The sequence below is a fragment of the Notamacropus eugenii genome, chromosome 5 (genome assembly GCF_028372415.1).
Source record: "Notamacropus eugenii isolate mMacEug1 chromosome 5, mMacEug1.pri_v2, whole genome shotgun sequence".
In the NCBI taxonomy this organism is placed as follows: Eukaryota; Metazoa; Chordata; class Mammalia; order Diprotodontia; family Macropodidae; genus Notamacropus; species Notamacropus eugenii.
Window position 1 is genome coordinate 79,719,016 of NC_092876.1, and position 19,164 is coordinate 79,738,179.

The 19,164-nt window shown below is 39.9% G+C and overlaps 1 protein-coding gene across 17 annotated transcripts in view; it reads right to left on the bottom strand.

Moving 5' to 3' along the window:
* MACF1 (microtubule actin crosslinking factor 1) overlaps positions 1–19,164 on the bottom strand; it is a 398,300-nt gene that overhangs the window by 51,003 nt on the left and 328,133 nt on the right. For all 17 annotated transcript variants that reach the window (XM_072609962.1, XM_072609963.1, XM_072609950.1 and 14 more), the window contains 8 exons: positions 16,285–16,446; positions 15,858–16,028; positions 12,411–12,577; positions 7,410–7,569; positions 6,033–6,359; positions 5,558–5,642; positions 4,770–5,011; positions 1,614–1,820 (listed from right to left, as the gene is read on the bottom strand). In XM_072609962.1, the coding sequence (XP_072466063.1) occupies positions 1,614–1,820; positions 4,770–5,011; positions 5,558–5,642; positions 6,033–6,359; positions 7,410–7,569; positions 12,411–12,577; positions 15,858–16,028; positions 16,285–16,446 (1,521 nt within the window). The remainder of the gene's footprint in view (positions 1–1,613; positions 1,821–4,769; positions 5,012–5,557; positions 5,643–6,032; positions 6,360–7,409; positions 7,570–12,410; positions 12,578–15,857; positions 16,029–16,284; positions 16,447–19,164) is intronic.

Genomic DNA, 19,164 nt, shown 5'->3' on the forward strand with positions numbered 1-19,164 from the left:
TATGCCTTCAGTCACTAACAACCTATTTCTGTAGAAGGAATTAATGAACTTTGTAGGAATAAACTTATATGGATATATATGATGGAACAAATGAATATGGGTACATGGCTGAAAGCAGCACTCACCAAAAAAGATAATTGAAACACATAAATTATTGTTTTGGATAATCCCTCTCTGTGCCCTTACGTAAACCATAAGAGTTTTTTAAACAAGTGTTTTAATGTGGTGGTATGCCTCATGCTCACCAAAGGTCAGCCAGGGAGCCTAGAAGCTCCAGAAGAGGCTGCTAAACTGCAGAAAAGTTGTGCCAGTTACACTGACAGATTGTCAGACCCTCAGGAACCAAAGCAATGACAGACTACTTAAGAGCTGTTGCTCTGCAAACTTTAATGAAGAATGTACAGTATATGTATTTGTATCTATTAATGTCATATTTAATATTACCGCACATCAACAGGAACAAATAATACATGAATACGGAATGTATAAATATGAATACATATAAAATATATACATATAAATATCTCCTGCATTAAGTTATTCTTATCTAGACTGGACCTATGCTTCCTCCTCATTTTCAAATCTGACAAGTTGCTTGCACAGATATTTAAAGATAAAGTAATCCTTCCCTAAGCAAGCAAGACAGCAGTTTACTTTTCATATGGTTGAGAGGATGAATATCAACCTTTGGATGACAAGTGAGCAAATGCAGATAATTAGAATAGCTCAGTCGGACTAAGGTTTGTGCCTTCAATGTGCCTGTCCTAGATGGGTCAAGGCAGACCTGAGATGGTTGGGTCAAGATAAGCCTAGCAAATGACTCTCCACTAGAAAAAGCTGCCTTATCTATAAAGCCAATGGAATGCATCTGTACTACCTACCCTACAAGATTGCTGAAGCTCAGAAGGAAATAATGCAAACTCACAACGCTTTGTAAATTTTAAACTGTGTACAAATGTGGGCTCATTTCATCCCTCTTTAACAGGTTTTAAAGCACATGGCAGCTCTATGTCAAATGACACTTAGACAATGGAAAGGTAAGCTACCACTTTTCTAAGAAAGCAAGAGAGGGAAGAAGCTGGGAAATGGGCTGTTCTCCTTCCTGAGCTAGCTTTACTTTGTAAAAGCGACTGACACATTTAATGAGCGGGTTGGTCTCCTCAAGCACCAAAGGTCTACAATCTACGATTTGGCAGAAATTACAGCTGTTTGCTTCCTTCCCTAGTCTGTCCAATTCTAAGAGAGCTGAGTATTTCAGAAAAAAATAAGGAAGTATTTAGCCTATAACTGAGGGCTACGGTTATCTACTATAAAGCACTCTTCACCAGCTTGGCAGTGCTATAATTAGGAAAGGGCCTCCCTCCTTTTTTATAGATTTCTTCTTTACATTTTTCCATCAAAGGGCCTAGTTATTCCCCAACTATTCCCTCAGCCTTGGTATATTCTCCCTCACTCAGTTGCTCCCCAGCACTGAGATATGCCCACAGGATTCCATTTGGCTTGATCCTGTAATTCCTGTTCTAGAAATTGTGCTTTTACTGGCCCCAGTGGCCATGCCTTCCCACATGTAGCATCCCTCCAGAGACGGTCCAGATGTAGAGTACATTCAATACCTGTTGCGACCTCTGGATAGCTGCATCGATTTCATCCACTCTCTGACCAATGGTGTCACTAACCAGTTTGTACTGGTCATTGGCATCGGAGACTAATTTATCCAGCCCCTCCCGGGCTCGCCAGGGCACCAGCTCCAAGAGGGCCCGGCTCACCTCATTCACTGTGTCCAGTACTAGCCTGTGCTCCATGACCTCCTTCTTCAGCTCCTAGGAAGGGAAGACAGGTTTTCAGGTCACACAAATTTTCAGGCTAAATAAAACACAATTAACAGCTACTGGGGGAGGGGGTGGAGGGGTTGTGGGGGTGTGAAGTGCCATCTTTGTCATATATCCCAAAAGGATTCTGACCTCTTTCCTTCAGTTTTTTTTTTCTATTGCAAAACGTTCAGTATATTCCCAACCTGACTTTCTGTTTAGCTTGCTACATGTTGGGAACCTTTCTGAGTCAGCCCATCTTTGGGTAAAAACCATTTGCTATTCATCTTCTTCCTTTCAACCCATTTAAAAAAAAATAAGGAACAAAATACCCTTAAAAAAAAATTACCCCAATCCTCCATCTTAAATTTAATAAGACAAAACCAAACAAATCAGCCAAAAAGTATCAAGCAGAGAAATGTTTTTATTTTGTACCCTTTCCCAGGCTAGCCCCATCTAATAATTTTGGTTCTTTTTTCTCTTTCTTCTTCTTCAAAAAACATGCAATTGTAATCAACGTACAGAGTGTTTCAGTTCTGCTGAAACTGCTCTGAATAACCTCACAAGAGTCTTTCAGAATTTATTCTTTGCTTTATAGTAAGCATTTTAAAATTCACTCAATGGTCACTGATGAATGGCAAATGACTACCTTGACTATCTTTAGCTTTACTGAGCCCACTGATTTTCATAGCTTAGTGAAGCAGGCATAAGGTGGAGCTTTTACTTCAGGTGCTCTTTACTAAGAGCGACACACATTAATGTGCCTGCTCCTTGCCACCCACAGCAGCATCAGCACGCATTTTTATACTGCCTGTTATGTGTCACACACTATGAAGCACTTCACAAATGTTATCTCATTGGTCCCCACAACAATCCTGCTATTATTAGCCCCAATTTTACAGATGAGGAAACTGAGGCAAACAAAATTAAGTAAATTGTCTTTGTTTCCATAGCTAACAAATGTCTGAGACCAGATTTGAACTCAGATCTTGCTGACTCTAAACCCACTGCTCTACTCGTTGTGCCACTGAGTTGCCTCTAAACCATTACACACCCAAACCACTCCTTCAGTTGTTGTGTGCCAAAAATGCACTGCTTGGGGATCAATCTTCTGGTAATGATTCTTTCTCTCTAAAATTAGCTAGGGTTTTCCCTTGGATGATGGGCATGGAGTCCCAGAACCGTACTTAAAGTCTTTACACCTTGGCAGGATTTAAACAAGCCTGTGTTCCACCTGCATAGTTGTATCTGGGCCATCTTTCAGATGTTACCTATCAGGCCAGTTTTTCATCTTTCTTAGATCCTGACTCTGTCACTCCTATGCATTATATTTCTAGCATTAGTTCATTTATAAGTCTGAGAAGCATGTCACCCATTGTCTTCTTTCTTTTTAAAAAAAATTCTAAACTTAAGTAAAAACCAAATAAAATGAACATTTCAGTATACAAGAAAGAAGAGAACACTGTACTTGAAAATGTCAATCTCTTATGTAGAGCTTGATTTTCTTTTAAATTATATAATAAAATGCTCTAAATCGCTAATAATTACAGGAAGTCTAAAAAATGGCTCTGCAGTAGCACCACATACCCATCAGATTGGCTAAGTCACTAAAATGACAAAAAAGGAAAATGACAAATGCTGGAGGGGATGTGGGAAAACAAGTACGCTGATGTATTGCTGACAGAACTGTGAGCTAGTCTAACCATTCTGGATATCAATCTGGATCATTCTAAGGAAGTGACTAACATGTCCAAATCTTCTGACCCAGAAGTCCTGTGTCCTACTGCAAGTCAAAGATAGCAAGAAAGGTTCCAATACAGAACAAAAGATTCCTGGTGATATTTTATGTAGTGAAAAAGAACCAGAAACAAAGTGGACACTCATGGAGTAGGGAATGACTACGGAGACTGTGATACTGGAGTGTAAGGCAGTATTGTGAAGCAGTAAGAAACCATGACTATGAAGAACTCAGGGAGGCATGAAAAGATCCACATGAATCCATGCAAAGTAAACACGCAGAGATGGGAAAAGAACGTACACAATGACAATATAAACTGAGAAAGCAACAACCACTCAAACCAAAACTGAACACTCTTATTAAACGACTGAGGCTGGCTCTGGGAAAGGGAAATGAGAAGGCACCTCCCCTCCCTTCTTTACAGAAGTGGGAAATTATGGGCAGCTAGTGGTACCACAGTACACAGAGTGCTGGTCCCGGAGTCAGGAAGACCGGAGTTTAAATTCAGTCTCAGACACACTTACTACTTGTGGGACCTTATGTAAGTCACTTAACTATTGCCTGCCTCATTTTCCACATCTGTAAAACGGAGCAAATAACAGTGCCTAACACTCAGGGTTGTGGTGAGGATCACAAATTAGATTTGTAAAGTGCTTTGCAAACTTTAAGCACTATACAAATGCTAGCTACTATTATCATGAGAGTGGAACACAACACACAGACTTGATTAACGTATTTTATTTAAAAGACTTTTTTCTTTCTTTTCTCTTTATTCCTCATTCTTTGCAATAAGGAATAGCCTCCCAGGTCAGAGAAGGCAAAGGCATGTGTTGGAAAATGAAGGTGATGTAAAAAGAAAAGATTTCAATAAAATTTTTTGAATGGTTGTTGGATGAATGAATGACTTAAATATAAGCAAATTCCCTAGGGATATTGAATATAATCTCTTCCCTATAAAGGCTTCTTTAGGCAATAAGAGTTGCCTCGCCTCTCATGTGTCTTGTAGTAAGTTCAAAGGGCTTGCTAATGAAATCTGTTTCCCATGACACAGGGAGGATATGGAAGGTCTCCATTTAGTGGAAGAAACTATGGAACCATCTTTGGTTTTGATCCAAGGTCAAAGAGCTGGGGAATGGCATCATAGAGCCTGAACCCAAGTACTGACTTCCTGCCTCAGACAAAGCAGGGAGATCTCATTTCTCACACTGTAACACAGAGCTCACCTTCTGTCTTTGCTGAAACTGAGGAATCTGCTCCCCCTTAGGAGACTGTCCTCCACTGGCCATCAGCTCTTCTTCTACCTTACTTAACCAGCCAGTTAATTCCTCATGAGTGGCCTGGAACTTAGTGGCGAGTTGGCGGGCCTGCTCTAATGTTCTTAGGGCCTTGGAACTACTGACAGTGAGGTCAGCGTAGCGTGTCTTGATCCCATCTAGTTTCTCCTGGATAAGGAGTACCTCCTCCCCTGTGGGGAAAAGCACAGAGTGAAGTGAATCATTTATGTCAATAGCAGGATCTTGTCTACTCTCCTTTGGCAAGTAAAGCAAAAACACAGATTCATATTCTCTTAATAGCTGTGCCTCTCCACCCCCCTCTGCCCCATTCCTTTAAACTTGGACTAAAGGTTTTTAATGTCCTTTCTCATTGAAAAAAATAAGCCATTTTTGAGAATGCTAAAATGAGAGAAGTCTTCTTATACACATTTCAAAATTTCCACAGAATGATGACATTCCCTATCCTTTACTCAGGAAGAAAAAAGAAACCCTACATAGTGAATCTTCATGTAGAAGCAGATGGTGAGATAACAAAGTCTTTCAGTGTCCCCAGAGACTTAACAGGAAATAGGAACACAGGGTCAACAGCCTCCCTGGAGCAGCCTGTAACATGATCAGCAGGAACTAAGCTTCTCATACACAAAAAGGGAATTGGCTCACATAGATCATCTAACTGACTGGGCATGTGATCGACCTATGGGCTAGGCAAGGAGTCAAAGCTGTTGATTTCATGATACCTGTTGTTTGTTTAAGAAGAGCTTGTCCATTCTTAATAGCTTGATCTACATTCTTCTTCCTGTTAACAATCTCTTCATTTAAAGCCTGAAAAGAAAAAAAATAGCATTTTAATATTTTTGTCAAAGGGCCACTAATGGCACAGAAAGTGGTACAAAGAAGAGGTGAGACTAAGACCGACTTCAAGGTTAGGAGATACGCTGTTAATGAAGATCAGATAAAACAAGCAAACTATTTATCTCACTTTCCTCAGCTGTTATTGCCTTCCCCATCCCCCTTTTAAAGGTCTTCTGGACACATAGTTAACTCTACCATTGTGTGTCTCAGTGGATAGCTGACTTTTTTTTTTTTTTTTGCAATCCTTGAGGCATCCTAGGGTTGACTAAAAAGTAAATGACAAAAGGAAGAGGACAAATATGAGTTAGAAAGAATGAGATCATTCAGTAACATAACAAATAGGATGGAAAACATGAATACCAGGTGGTCAGCATGCTGCTTCTGGAGGACATCCTGTCTGTAATCCTTTACGAAAACCGAGCTGAGTTTGTCCTCAGCCTCAGCCAACCAGTTGAGCACCTCCACCTCATCCTCCCCAAAGAGTCTGGCGTTAGCTACGGCTTGTTCAAGCAGGGCTGCTTTTCGACAGCACCAGTTCTGAACCTCACTGTAACGGGCCTGCAAGGCTTCTAGCCTGTCGGCCAGGATACCCTGCTCTGCCGGACAGGTCAGGGAGGAGAGGGAATGCCCAACTCTGACTGCCTGCTGCACATCAGCTGCTCGGCTCTCTATTTCTTCCTCCAGAGCCTGAAAATCCGGAGTGGAAAAAAATGAACAACAGAAACAAAATGGGAAAAACAATTCAAGAAATTAAAGTATACACAAAACAATGAAAAATCAACAATAAAACAAATGAAAACAACCCTCCACTCTCTGAAGGGCACAAATAATATGAAATACTCCTGAAAAACAAGAGATTTTTGTGATCATTGCCCATCAGGCCCCACTGCTGTCCATCCCCTCCACAGTGGCAGCGTCATTCCCACTCCTCTTGCTTACTCTACTAGTCTCCTGATAGGGCTTCCTGACTCGACTTGCTCACCATTCAAGTCCATCCTTCACAGTGCTATCAGATTAACGTCTTCTTTACACACAGATTGATCAGACTGTTCTATGTGAAACCCTGCACTGGCTCCTCATGACCTACTGAGTAGAATTTACACTCTAGACATTAATATGGTTCCAACATACTTCTGTAACCTTTTCTTACTACTCTGCTTCATACATTTGATGCTTCAGCCAAAACGGACCCTTCTCCCTGAATACATCATGCACTTTCCTACCTTCATGCTTATGCCATTCCCTATGTTTTAGTGTAACCCTCCTCCCCGCCTCTAACTGTTGAAAACCTCACCATCTTTTGAAATCTCAGCTGAAATGCTACCTCCTTCTCAACCCCCTAATAACAAGTTGTCCCCATTTGGACTTCATAGAGGTACAAACAAAAGTTCTATTTCTAAGGTACTTTTCAGTTTAACTCTGTGTTCTATTTATGTGGGTATCTTAACTTCTGAATAGATTATAAGGATTCTGAGAGCAGGGCCCACATTTTAAACAATCTTTTTACTACCTCTCAATCCCAAAGTATAGTGCTCTACCCATAGCAGATACTTAAATGTTTGAAGAATGAATTTAAAAGATGTGAGATCTCACCCAACACAAGAACGATTTAAAATATTTTAAATAAACCTGTAAAAAAATAAGGTCCTAAGGAGAGGTGCTGAATGTTACTGGATTATGGTTTGTTTCTAAGATTTCTGATTCCCAGCTCAGTGTTTCATTATAAAGATTTCCTACCTTGTGGCGCACAATCTGCTGCTGGATTTTGGCAGTCTGGGTGCCAACTGGCTCTGAATTGGCAAGTTTCTTCTCAGTCACAGATAAGAAATCAGAAATAGGCTCAGCTGTTTCATGGAACTGTTTTGCCAAAACCAGGATATCCTCCAGCTGTTTTTGCCTACACAAAACAGAAAATGATGCTAGTCAGAAGAGCAAACCAACCTGTACAACATTACTAGCTCCTTCAGTCCCAAAATACCAAGTGCCATACACTGTGTGAGTGAGCACATGATATTGTGGGCATTTTATAAAATAGTTGTTGAAATGAACTCAAATGTAGAGCAGAGCTAGTCTTTAGCAGAAATTTATCAAGTCTTTATATCTCTCATAGTAAAGAGAAAACAGATTTATATCCTATGTTTATATACAGCTTTAATGTTTTCAAAAGATTTTCACATCCACTGTATTAGTGGTATTTCACAACATCCTTGATAGAAAGGGCCAGGTTTGTGATGTCCACTTTACAGATGAGGAGAACTGAAATTTAGGAAGATGATGTGATCTTTCTGCCCAAGGGCATACCCCTGGCTAATGGCAGGAGGGCCCTAAGTACAGGTCCGGAGCACATTTTATGGCCCTGTGTATGCACATTCTCACAGTCTCAGAACATGGTGCTATGGCCTCCACTGGAATACTGCCATGCTTCAAGAAGCCATGATTTTGCCACTTTGAATGCTGCGTCTGATGTAGATCACAGCTTCTTTACTTAGGAGCTACAATGGCCAAGACAATTCATCAACCTTAAATTTACTGAAACTGATTCTCATATGACAGACACAGATACAATCTATCACTTAGATCATATCCAGGACTTTTTATTTTGGTAAGAAAGACAAGGTAATGTGCTTCACTGACAAAGCCTTCAGAATCAAGGTTCCTTCTCAGGCCTCAACGTATATAAGAGTTAAAAAGTCAAAAATGTCAGAAATCGTCAGACAGGACTTCTATCTCCTCTCCACAGGCCAGCCTTCCTGGCCCTGAAAATTATTTTAAAAAACACCAAAACATGTTTGCACTGCACATGAAATAGCTAGTCTGGGGCACTGAAAATATATAAATGTGGCAACTGTTGTAATCCAGTAAATTAATTAGTAAAAATTAGTAAATGGTATAATCTGTCTCTGAATCTGTTTTTTACAACAAATTTTCTAATAATTTTTGAATTTAGAAACACAAATGTACTTCCAAAAACTCTTACTTCTATTACTGCTTACTTCTTTAAGTAATATAAATGGGTCTCCCAAATCTTCCCAATCTTCTGAAGCGTCTAAAAGTCAAACCAACTCTAAGAAAATTTGGTGGGGTCTTTGTTGTTGTTTGGTTGGTTTTTTTGAATGGCAGACTATCCCAGAAAGGTGCCCAGGCACAGAGTTCTTAATCCTCTAACTCTCTGGCTATGATTGACAATCAGGTTTTTCTAATCAGGACAGGTGTAGAGAACAAAAAATGTGTCTCCATTTGCTCGGTATGGGTTTTTTCTTATCTCTTTCAAGGTGGGGTCAAGGAGGAGTTAATGTTTGCAAAGCAGAGGAAATGCAGACAAATGCCAGAGGATTGTAGTAACACTACCATACTCCCTCCCCACTAGGAGGTAAATCTTCAAGCAACTTGTCTAAGGCTGGGTTTGAACTCAGGTCGTCCTGACTCCAGAGACAGAAGCACTCTATCAACTTTGCCAACCAGCAGCCATTTAGGAAATGGATGAATTAGAAGACATGCAAACAAGATAGTAAAGGGATTTGAAAACAGGAATCAAGTAAAAGAACTGGAGATATTTATCCTAGAATAATAGCAGCTAGCATTTATACAGCTTTTTAAAGTTTACAAAGTGCTTTACAAATATTATTTCATTTTATCCTCATAAATAAGTACGTAATATTATTAGCCCCATTTTATAGCTGAGGAAGCCAAGGCAGAAAGGAGTTAAACAGTTTGCCCAAGGTCACACAGCTAATAAATGTCTGAGGTCATATTTGCACTCAGTTCTTCCTGATTTGAGTTCTCTTCTCTAAGCCAGAGAAAAAGAAAATTAAGAGTGACATGAGAGCTTTCTTCCTCTACTTTACAGAAGAGTTAGACTTGCTCTGCTCAGTTCCATTAGGCAGAACTAGCATCAATTGGTGGAAGCTACGTGGAGGTAAATTTCCATTCACTACGGAAAAACTTGTTAACAATGTCTAAAAATGGAACAGGCTGTGCTGGGATTACTACACAGCGATTCAGTCTAGGATTGGTCATTACTTGTCCAGGATACTGTTGATGTGATTCACGAATCATGCAAAGGGAAAGTCCTTCTCCTTCTGAGGCTCTATGACCTGGTTTCCTGGCCCTGAAGTGCAGAAAGCAGCAAAATTAGAGACCTCTGGGGTGGAGGGCTGTCAGCTCAGGCAGGCAGCCTACCAGAAGTGACCGGAGAGGGGAAATGGAAAATCTAAAAGGGACATGCCTTCTCTTTCCTTTCACTAAACAATAAACAGCCAGGCAGCAATGCAGGAGCGGAAAGGGAAACAGATTTGAAGCCTGGAGACCTGGGCTCTAGTTCTGCCACCTACTAGGTAGGCAGCCTTGGGGGCAGCCTCAGTTCCCTCCTCTTCAAAATGGGGGTAACCTCCTTTTTCAGTAGGTTATTGTGAGCACAGTGATTTGTACACCTTCAAGTGCTACTAAGGTAGGGAACTCCTATCAATGTAGATAGGCAACTCTCCTGCAGCAAAGTCAGTTAGAGTGCTGGACTTGGATTCAGAAAGAATTTTGCTTGAATCCTGTGTGCAGACAATCACAAGTCCGTTAGTTTCTGTGTGCCTCAGTTTTCTCATCTGTCAGGTCCCTTCCAGTTCTAAGCCCAGAAGCCCATCTAATAGTCAGAGCTGCCTGGCACTTGCCCAGAGTCACAAAGCCATGCTGAGGTAGGACCTGTGCCCAGGGTTCTCCCACTCTCTATGTTGCCTCTCTATACATGACAAACAACAGACATGGTGAACGAATCACCAAGAACAGGTTAAACGGGGCTCATCTGTTTAAGAATGTAGGAATGGAAAGATTTCAATGAGCAATTTAACAATTAATTAATAATGAACAAAAGTGAAAATGAACAATATTTTGGTTCTTTTTCAAGTTTTAAGCTTCAGTTATCTGGTTCCAGTTCACGTAGTCAGGTCAGTTTACTCTCTGACAATGCCAGCAACATGCGGTTATGATATTTTTTTTTGTGACTATAGCAAAACAATACATTCTAAGTCAAATTTCTGAACTGCAATATCCTCTCAGAATTCTCAACATGCAACAATGAAATTTCCATATCCAACAAAGTTCCTGCTGGCACCTCATCTTTCTTTAATACCATTAGTTTGTCTCTCTTTTCTGGAGTCACAGAATATTGGAGCTAGAAGAGACCTTAGAATGCATCCAACTTCCTCATTTTACAGAAGAGGAGACTGAGGCCCAGAGTGATGAAAAAATCTGCCTAAAGGACATAGACACCAGGCCTAGGGCAGTGCCCTTTCTACCACATCGTTCTGGCGCTGTTTCTTAATAAATTATGGCACAGCAGTATCATGACACATTTTTAATGTTCTGATTACGCGACACAGAACAGCAGCTTAAATATAACTCACCATTAAAGTTTGTCTTATAGAAAAGGGACTAGACTTTTTTCCTCCTTGCCCACGCTGAGAAGGCAGAACTAGAATTCAAAGATGCAAACTACAGGAAAGTAATGCTAACTACTTCTGGGATGTGGGGAAGGTAGCAGGTTCCTAGAACCCTGGTTTTCTGTTTCCCTTAGAACACTCACTTCATCTAGTGCATTAGGGCAAAGAGAGTGGCTAAAGTTAGAACCAATCAGATATACAGTAAGATAAGTTATCCTGTAGTAACTCTGTAATTAGCTTTTAACAAAAAGTGTCGAAATTCCAAATGGTACAGGCTTACAAGTTGTTCAATTGCTTCAGTCATGTCTGACTCTTCATGACCCTATTTGGGGTTTTCTTGGCAAAGATACTGGAGTGGTTTTTCATTTCCTTCTCCAGCTCATTTTATAGATGAAGAAACTGAGGTAAACAGGGTTAAGTACTTGCTTAGAGGCACATAGCTAATAAGTATCTGAGGCTAGATTTGAACTCAGGTCTCCCTGACTCCACGCCCAGCAATCTATCCACTAGGTCACCTAGCTGCCCTTACTACAAGTTACCTGCTTCCAATAGGCAAAATGATCTCATTTCTGTGTACAGAAAGAACTGTTTCCATATTCTGCCTGTCATGTGGCTATTTGCTAATAAAGGAAACTTCAACATAGAGTGCATGTAGGTCCTTAAAGTTCCTGTCTCCTCCTCAAGGCAGTGGACTGGCTGCTCCTACTTACAGAAATAATTCTAGCCCAAACTAGTAGGCGTACAAGAAGAGAAAAATTTTCAGGATATTTTAGTTCCTCATTTCAAAAGAATTATTCTTTTAAAAATAAAGGGAAATGGCTATTTCAAAAACTTGGCGGGTGGGAGGAGAGAAAATGGGGAACATCTTGGCCAGATTCTTTTAAATATCATCCTCCCACCACTTGATACAGAAAATGTAACAGAATACTCTTACTAGAGCAGTGTTTCTGATTTAGAAATTAAATAGATTATCTCTACCACACCTAAACTTACAGCAGATCAGCTGGAGCCCATTACACGTCAGTTCTCATTCATTAGAACTTTTAAAACTTATGTTGCTTCTTAGTAATAATCATCACATTGATCCTAATGGCATCTTTGACACAAATTCGGGGCTTTTTATTTCAATATCATATGGATTTCCAACACTGGCTATGTGCTATGGGATGATACAAGCACCAGAGAGGGTTGCTGATCTTAACGAAACATAAACTGACCCATACTCAGTCCAAGAAGAAGTTTAAGCAAGTGAACAGAAAAATAAAGTATCTTGTTCCCCTGCTCCCATTCCTCCGTCCCCCGATTTTACCTGGCTGCTGCTTTGCTTAACAGTTCAGTCCACCTCCTTCCCAGATTCTCCAGCTGGCTCGTGATCTTCTCCCTATCAGCCAGCTCAGCAGACTGAGCAATCCTTTCCCCTTCTGCCTGAAGCATGTCCACAGTGGCTTTGCGATCGTCCAGGAGCCGCTGGAGCAGCTGTTACACACATTTGTTTTTTTCCCAAGGAAAAAAAAAGTCACAAGGCTGTCAGGAAAGACATCTCTCAGCCTGAAAAAACATCAACCTCTAAGTTCAAGTCAGATCCCAATGGAGCAAGTAGATACTAGAATGATTTTTTATCTTAAACTCACAGATAGTGGGATGTGCCAGATTGCAGAACATTAGAGCCAAAAAACCCAGAAATCATCTAGTGTAGTCCAATACAGGCATACCTTGTTTTACTGAACTTTGCTTTATTAAGCTTCACAGATATTGCATTTTTTTAAGAAACAAATTGAAGTTTTGTTGACAGCTCTGCATCAAGTAAGTCTATTGGTGCCATTTTTCTAACAGGATGCATTCATATCATGACTGTCAAATTTTTGGTAATTCTTGCACTATTTCAAACCTTTTCATTATTATTATATCTATTACAGTGATCTGCGATCAGTGATTTTTGATGTTACAATTGTAACTGTTTTGGGTTGCCATGAACCATGCCCATATAAGATAAAGGCTGTGTGTTCTGATTGCACCACTGACTCACTGTTCCCATCCTCTGTTCCTCTCCCTTCAGCCTCCCTATCCCCTGAGACACAATAATATTGAAAAATATTATGTAAATTTAGTTGAGAAAGCAGTGGCAGGGTTTGAAATGATTGATTCCAATTTTGAAAGAAGTTCTACTATGGATATAATGTAATCAAAGATCAATGCATACTATAGAGAAATCTTTCATGAAAGAAGTCAATTGATACAGCAAATTTCATTGTTTTATTTTAAGAAATCAATACAGCCACCCCAATCTTCACCAACCACTGCTAAGATCATTCAGCAGTCATCAACACTGAGACAAGACCTTCCACCAGCATTATGACGTGCTGAAGGCTGAGGTGATATTGAGCAATAAAGTGTTTTTAAATTAAGGTATGTATATTTTTTAGACATACTATTGCATACGTAACAGACTACAATATAGTGTAAACATAACTTTTACATGTACTGGAAAACCAAAAAATTTATGTGACTTGCTTTATTTCAATATTTGCTTTGTTGCAGTGGGCTGGAACTGAACCTGCAACGTCTCTGAGGTAAACCTGTATTATCCAAATTAATTTAGTCATGGAATATTTTGGGTGTTAATTCAATTAAATCCAACAAACATTTACTAAACACCTCATGTGTGCAAAGCATTGTGATAGGTATTGTAGATATAAAACACCAACAATAATGAAACAAAGAAAAAAAGAAATTGCTGTGTTCAATGCCTTATTTTCTAAGGGAAGGATAAAACATTTATGTAGATACATAAATATGGGACAGGTGAAGTTGGGAAAGAATAATAATAATTGGAGGAACCAGAAAAGGTACTTGAGCTGAAACCTGAAGGAAGTTAAGGATTCTAAGAAGCAAAGCTTAGGAATGAAGGCACGCATTTTAGGCATGGGGGGCAACTTTATAAAGGGCAGGAGGTAAGAAATGGTATGCTGAGATTAGGGGAACTATGATTAGATTAGCTGGCAAGAAGGTCAAGTATGTGAAAGTAAGCAATGTGAAGTAAATGTGGAAGACTACAGACAGATTGTGATAGGCTTTAAATAGCAATTAAGGAGTTTATATTTTATGCCACAGGCAATAGAAAGTCACTGAAGTTTCTTCAGCAAAGGAGTCAAACTACTGAATCCATGCATTAGAAAGATGATTTTGGAAGCTGTGCGAAAGTCTGCAGAGGTGAAAGGATGAAGGCATGGAAACCAATTAGGAAACTATTAAAGTAGTCCAGAAGTGAAGTGGCAAGGATCTGAACTAGGGTGGTGGCCATGGGTGGATGAGAAGAGAGGCTGTACAGACAAAACTAAAAAGACTTGGCAAGGAACTGAAGATATGGGACAAAGAGTAAAGGATGACTCCTCTGTTTGTGAACCTGAGTGACTAGAAGGTGCTCTTAAGAGAAAAAAATTAAGTTTGGAGGAGAGATGGGTTAGAGGCATAGTGAGCTTGAGATAATGGTGGGATATTCAGGTGGAAAGGTCCAATAGGTAGTTGGTAATGCAAAAGTGGAGGTTAGGAGATTTGGGATTGATATATAGATTTGAGAGCAGTTTGCATACAGATGATAACTGAACCCATGGAAACTTATGACATCAATAAAAGACTAGCTTTAGAGAGAGAAAAAGATGGAATACAGAACCTTGTTAGATGGCCATGATTGGAGAAGGCCATGGATAATGATTAAGCAAAGGAAATGGAAAAGGTTTAATCCAATATTCTGAAGAAGAATACGAAATAGCAGTGTCATTTAAGTCAAGGGAAGAGAAAAATAGGCAGAGGGTGGAGCTGGTCAATATTGTGAAAAGCTGCAGAGGGGTCAAGAAGGATAAAGACTGGGAAAAGACCACTGGATTTAAGTTAAATGCATAATGTAATAACTGTTTCTGTTACATCACATTTAAAATTTTAGAAGGAAAAATAATACTAACACTGAAACTTCCTCATGTAACAACGATTCACATTATATGGAACACCAGGATTCTGCAGGACAAAGTTTGGAAAATGCTGGTCTTGACCAATCTCCTCCTTTAAGGCTAGGTTTGTTGAGGTACAGTGGGGAAGGACTCACCCAGGTCATATAGGTAGCCCTTGGCAGACTCAGAAACTTTAACTTCTTCCTGGGGACAGGGGCCTTTCCATTACACCTAGCTGTCTATCTCCAAGCAAGGGATAATTTCAGTCTTGAATAAATTTTTCTTATCCTTTTCATATATGTAGATCTGTTCTACATATATGATGAGTACTTAAAGACAGAAGAGCAGACACTTTTATCATGTAAATATTTAGCATAACTATTAAGATAAACTCAGATACATATAAAGTTAACTATGCCACAACTGAAATGGACAATTCTTAGACAACGTACATATATTGATAACTTTCCCAGTAAACTGAGGCTGGACTACCTAACACACCCAGACACCTGTCTTTTTTTTTTTTTTTAACTTAATACCATAGATCAAACATTGAAACAGGGAGCATGACTAATAAGTAGAGGTCTCTAGTACAAAAAAGAACAGGATGAAGTCATTTTGGCTGCTGAATGCCAACCACAGAGATTAAAATACACCCATGAAATCACAGCTCCTGTTTTCCTTTTCATACCACTACAAATAAATTATGAATTTATTCAAAACCACCGGCTGTGCTCTCAAACTGCATACAACTGTGTGGCCTTCCACTCCCTACCACTGTCATGGTTCCCTGTCCCAACATTCTCATTTACCTTCTGTTCTTGGATCTGGGCTTTCACCACTTTATATTCAGCAGATGGAGGCTTCTGATTGGCTATGAGATCCTCTGTGTCTGCTAACCAACTGAGCAATGGCTCCAAGGCATCCTGGAACTTCCCACAATGCAACAGGGCCTCCTGTAGTTGTGCAATTCTCTGTGCTACCTGAATTGTGTGTACATAAGTCAGGTCAATAGAAAGACAGATCTTGATTTCAATTGTGACACATTCCTAGATCTCCTCCCCCACAACCTATCCTTGTTGTTAATAGCCTGTCTTTCAACAGTTTGATTTGGGGCTGCATCTTAAAAGGAGAATCTGGATTCAGGTTATTCATTTTCCATTCCTACTACTTCCGGAAGGTATGCTTTGTTCACAGATCACAGGGCTATTAGTTTCCCCTCTGTCCTCAATCACTCACCTTTTTATTCAGTGTGTTCCATCGAGCATTGATCTCTTCCATGTCATGTTCTAAGCCTTGCACATCACAGTTTTTTCCTGCACTCTGGATCAAGCCCTGGCCAAGTCCATTTACCTGCTGCAGTTTCATCTGAAGGGGATCTACTTGCTCTTTCTGAAACATCTGGACAATGACAAATAAAAAAAGACAACCGATTAGGTGAGAAGGGCTAGGATCTACTATAATATACAGCTAAAACGAATCCCTTTCAGATGGTTCAGAATGTAATGACAATGCAGGACAAGTCAGAAAACAAATCAGAAGGAAGAAGACAGGTTATTTACATGCAAAACTCAACATGTAGTGGAGAAGACTCTAAGTCCCATGACTTTTTAAGAACCTAGATTCAAATCTTGGCTCTACCATATTATTAGCTCTGTGACCATGGATAAACAACTTCCCTTACAAAATTTAAGTTTGATTTATACCAGAACTGAAAAGCTCTGAGTGTTGTTTTAGCTGACCAAACTGGTCACTATGAACATAATTCTCCGATAAGTGACTTCACTGGGCCTGTTTCCCCATCTGTAAAATGGGATAATACTATAGGCTGTGAAGAAAGTGCTTTTGCAAACCATTAAGTACTAGAGAAATATGAGACATTATTTTGAGCTATTATAACTCAACACATGTATGCAAAGAATCATGGAATCCCTAAACCAAATGGGACCTCAGAGGCCATCTAACACAATTTATACAGGTATAGGAATGTTCTCTACAATGTCTCCAATAAGTAGTCCTGTAGCCTTTGCTTTTAAGGCAGCCTACTGAATTTATATACATACATACACACATACATATATATGCAATATTAAGCCTACACTGATCTTTTTGCAAGCAGACAGCAGAAGTCCAGACCCCCTAGATGCAATAATTTATTCAGGGAAGTTACCAACACCCAGTTTTGCTTCAGTCTTTACTGCAAGAAGTCAAGCTGCTTAATTTTTAAAGCCAAAGGTATAGGGAAAAGAAAAGTATCATCTTTACAACTTCCCAAAATTAAGTATGATTTAGCCCAACGCTGAAAAAGAAGAATGGAGTCAAACGGCTGGAACTTGAGAGGAAGATGACCCTGAGAGTTGCTTTTGCTGACAGAATTTCACCACTATGTTTGTAACTCTTTGATCAATGACATGAAACCAAGGCAGAATACCCATACAAGACTCCAGTTCATGGCCACAACTTGCACCCCTACTAATCTCAGTCTATACAGTATCAAAAATGCATGGCCTGGGGATGGTTGTCAGCAGCTAAGTATGGAAAAGGCTATAAAAATTCCAAGTTATTAAAAGAAGGCTGAACAGATCAATAATGTATTTTCTGTACAAGATAGGTAGCATTAGAGATCACTCTTCATTGTAAACTGATAGAATTCTCCCCTACACCCCCAAATAGCAACACAGATTCAGAGCTGGAAGGAACTTTAGAGGCCATATAGTCCAACCATCTCCTTTTACAGGTCAAAACTGAAGCTTAGAGAATGTGAGTCATTTGCCAAGGGCTCAGCGCTGGTAAATGACAAGGGTGGGACAATCTGTCGAGAAATTAAACCTAAATCAACTAATTTTACAATTACAGTTTGTATTTACAATTAAACTATTAAAAAAGACATTCAACATAACTATGTCTATAGCTTCCCCTCCTCCCACTGCCTCAATTGAGAGCCTTGCCTCATATTTCACAGAAAATACTGAAGCCATTTACCATCAGCTCCATTCAGCTGAAATTACTCAGATGCTTTCTGCCACTCTCTCCTCCTTCACTCCATCTATATACAAAAAGGTAGACCTGCTCCTTAATAAGTTTAGCCCTTCTCCATGTGCAAACAATGCCACTCCATTCCATCTCTTAAAAAAATTGCTCATTCCATCATCCTCATTCTCTCTTAAGTCTTTCTTTAGGTCTACTGGCTCCTTCTCTACTGCCCATGTTTCCTCCATCCTCAAAAAAACTCACTTGAACCTTACATTCTTCAAATCATCCTATATTTCTCCTGCTTTTTGTGACTAAAGTCCTTGAGAAGATCATCTACAATAGATGCCTCTATCTTCTCTCCTCTCACTCTCTATCCCTATAATCCAGCTTCCAATTTCATTACTTCAACAAAACTGTTCTCTCCTAAGTTGCCAAATTCAATGGCCTTGTCTCAATCTGTTCTTGACTTTTTGCAACTATGAATGACTCTTTTCTCCTAAACACTCCCTTCTCTCTAGGTTTGAGACATCCCTTTCTCCTAGTACTCCCCTCACCTCTCTGATCACTTGTTCTTGGCTTGCTCTGTTGGATCCTCATCCAGGTCACGCCCTCTAACTGAAGGTGTCCCTCAGAATTGTCCTGTGCTCCTTTCTCTTCTCCCTCTATCCCACTTCACTTGATGTTCTCAGTCCCCAGCGATTTAGTTACCTTCTCTGAGCTGATGATCCTCAATTTCTTGTTTCCAACTGTCTTATTTAAGACATCTCAGACTGGATGACCTGTAAACATCTTAAACTCAACATATCCCAAATTCGTTGTCTTTTCCCCTAAACTCTCTCCCTTCCAAATTTTCTTATTAATGTTGAAGGTACCACCATCCTCTCAGTCTCCCAGGCTTGAAACTTGGGTGTCATCTTTAATTCCTTACTCTCTCTGTTACTCCCCCATAGCCAATATAATGCAAGGCCCATCGATTTTACCACTGGGACATCTCTTGAATATACCCCCTTCTCTCCTCTGATGCTGCCAATACCAGGCTATAGGGGCAGCTAGGTGGTACAGTGGATACAGCACCAGTACAGGAGTCAGGAGGACCTGAGTTCAAATCTCACCTCAGACACTTGACACCCATTAGCTGTGTGACCT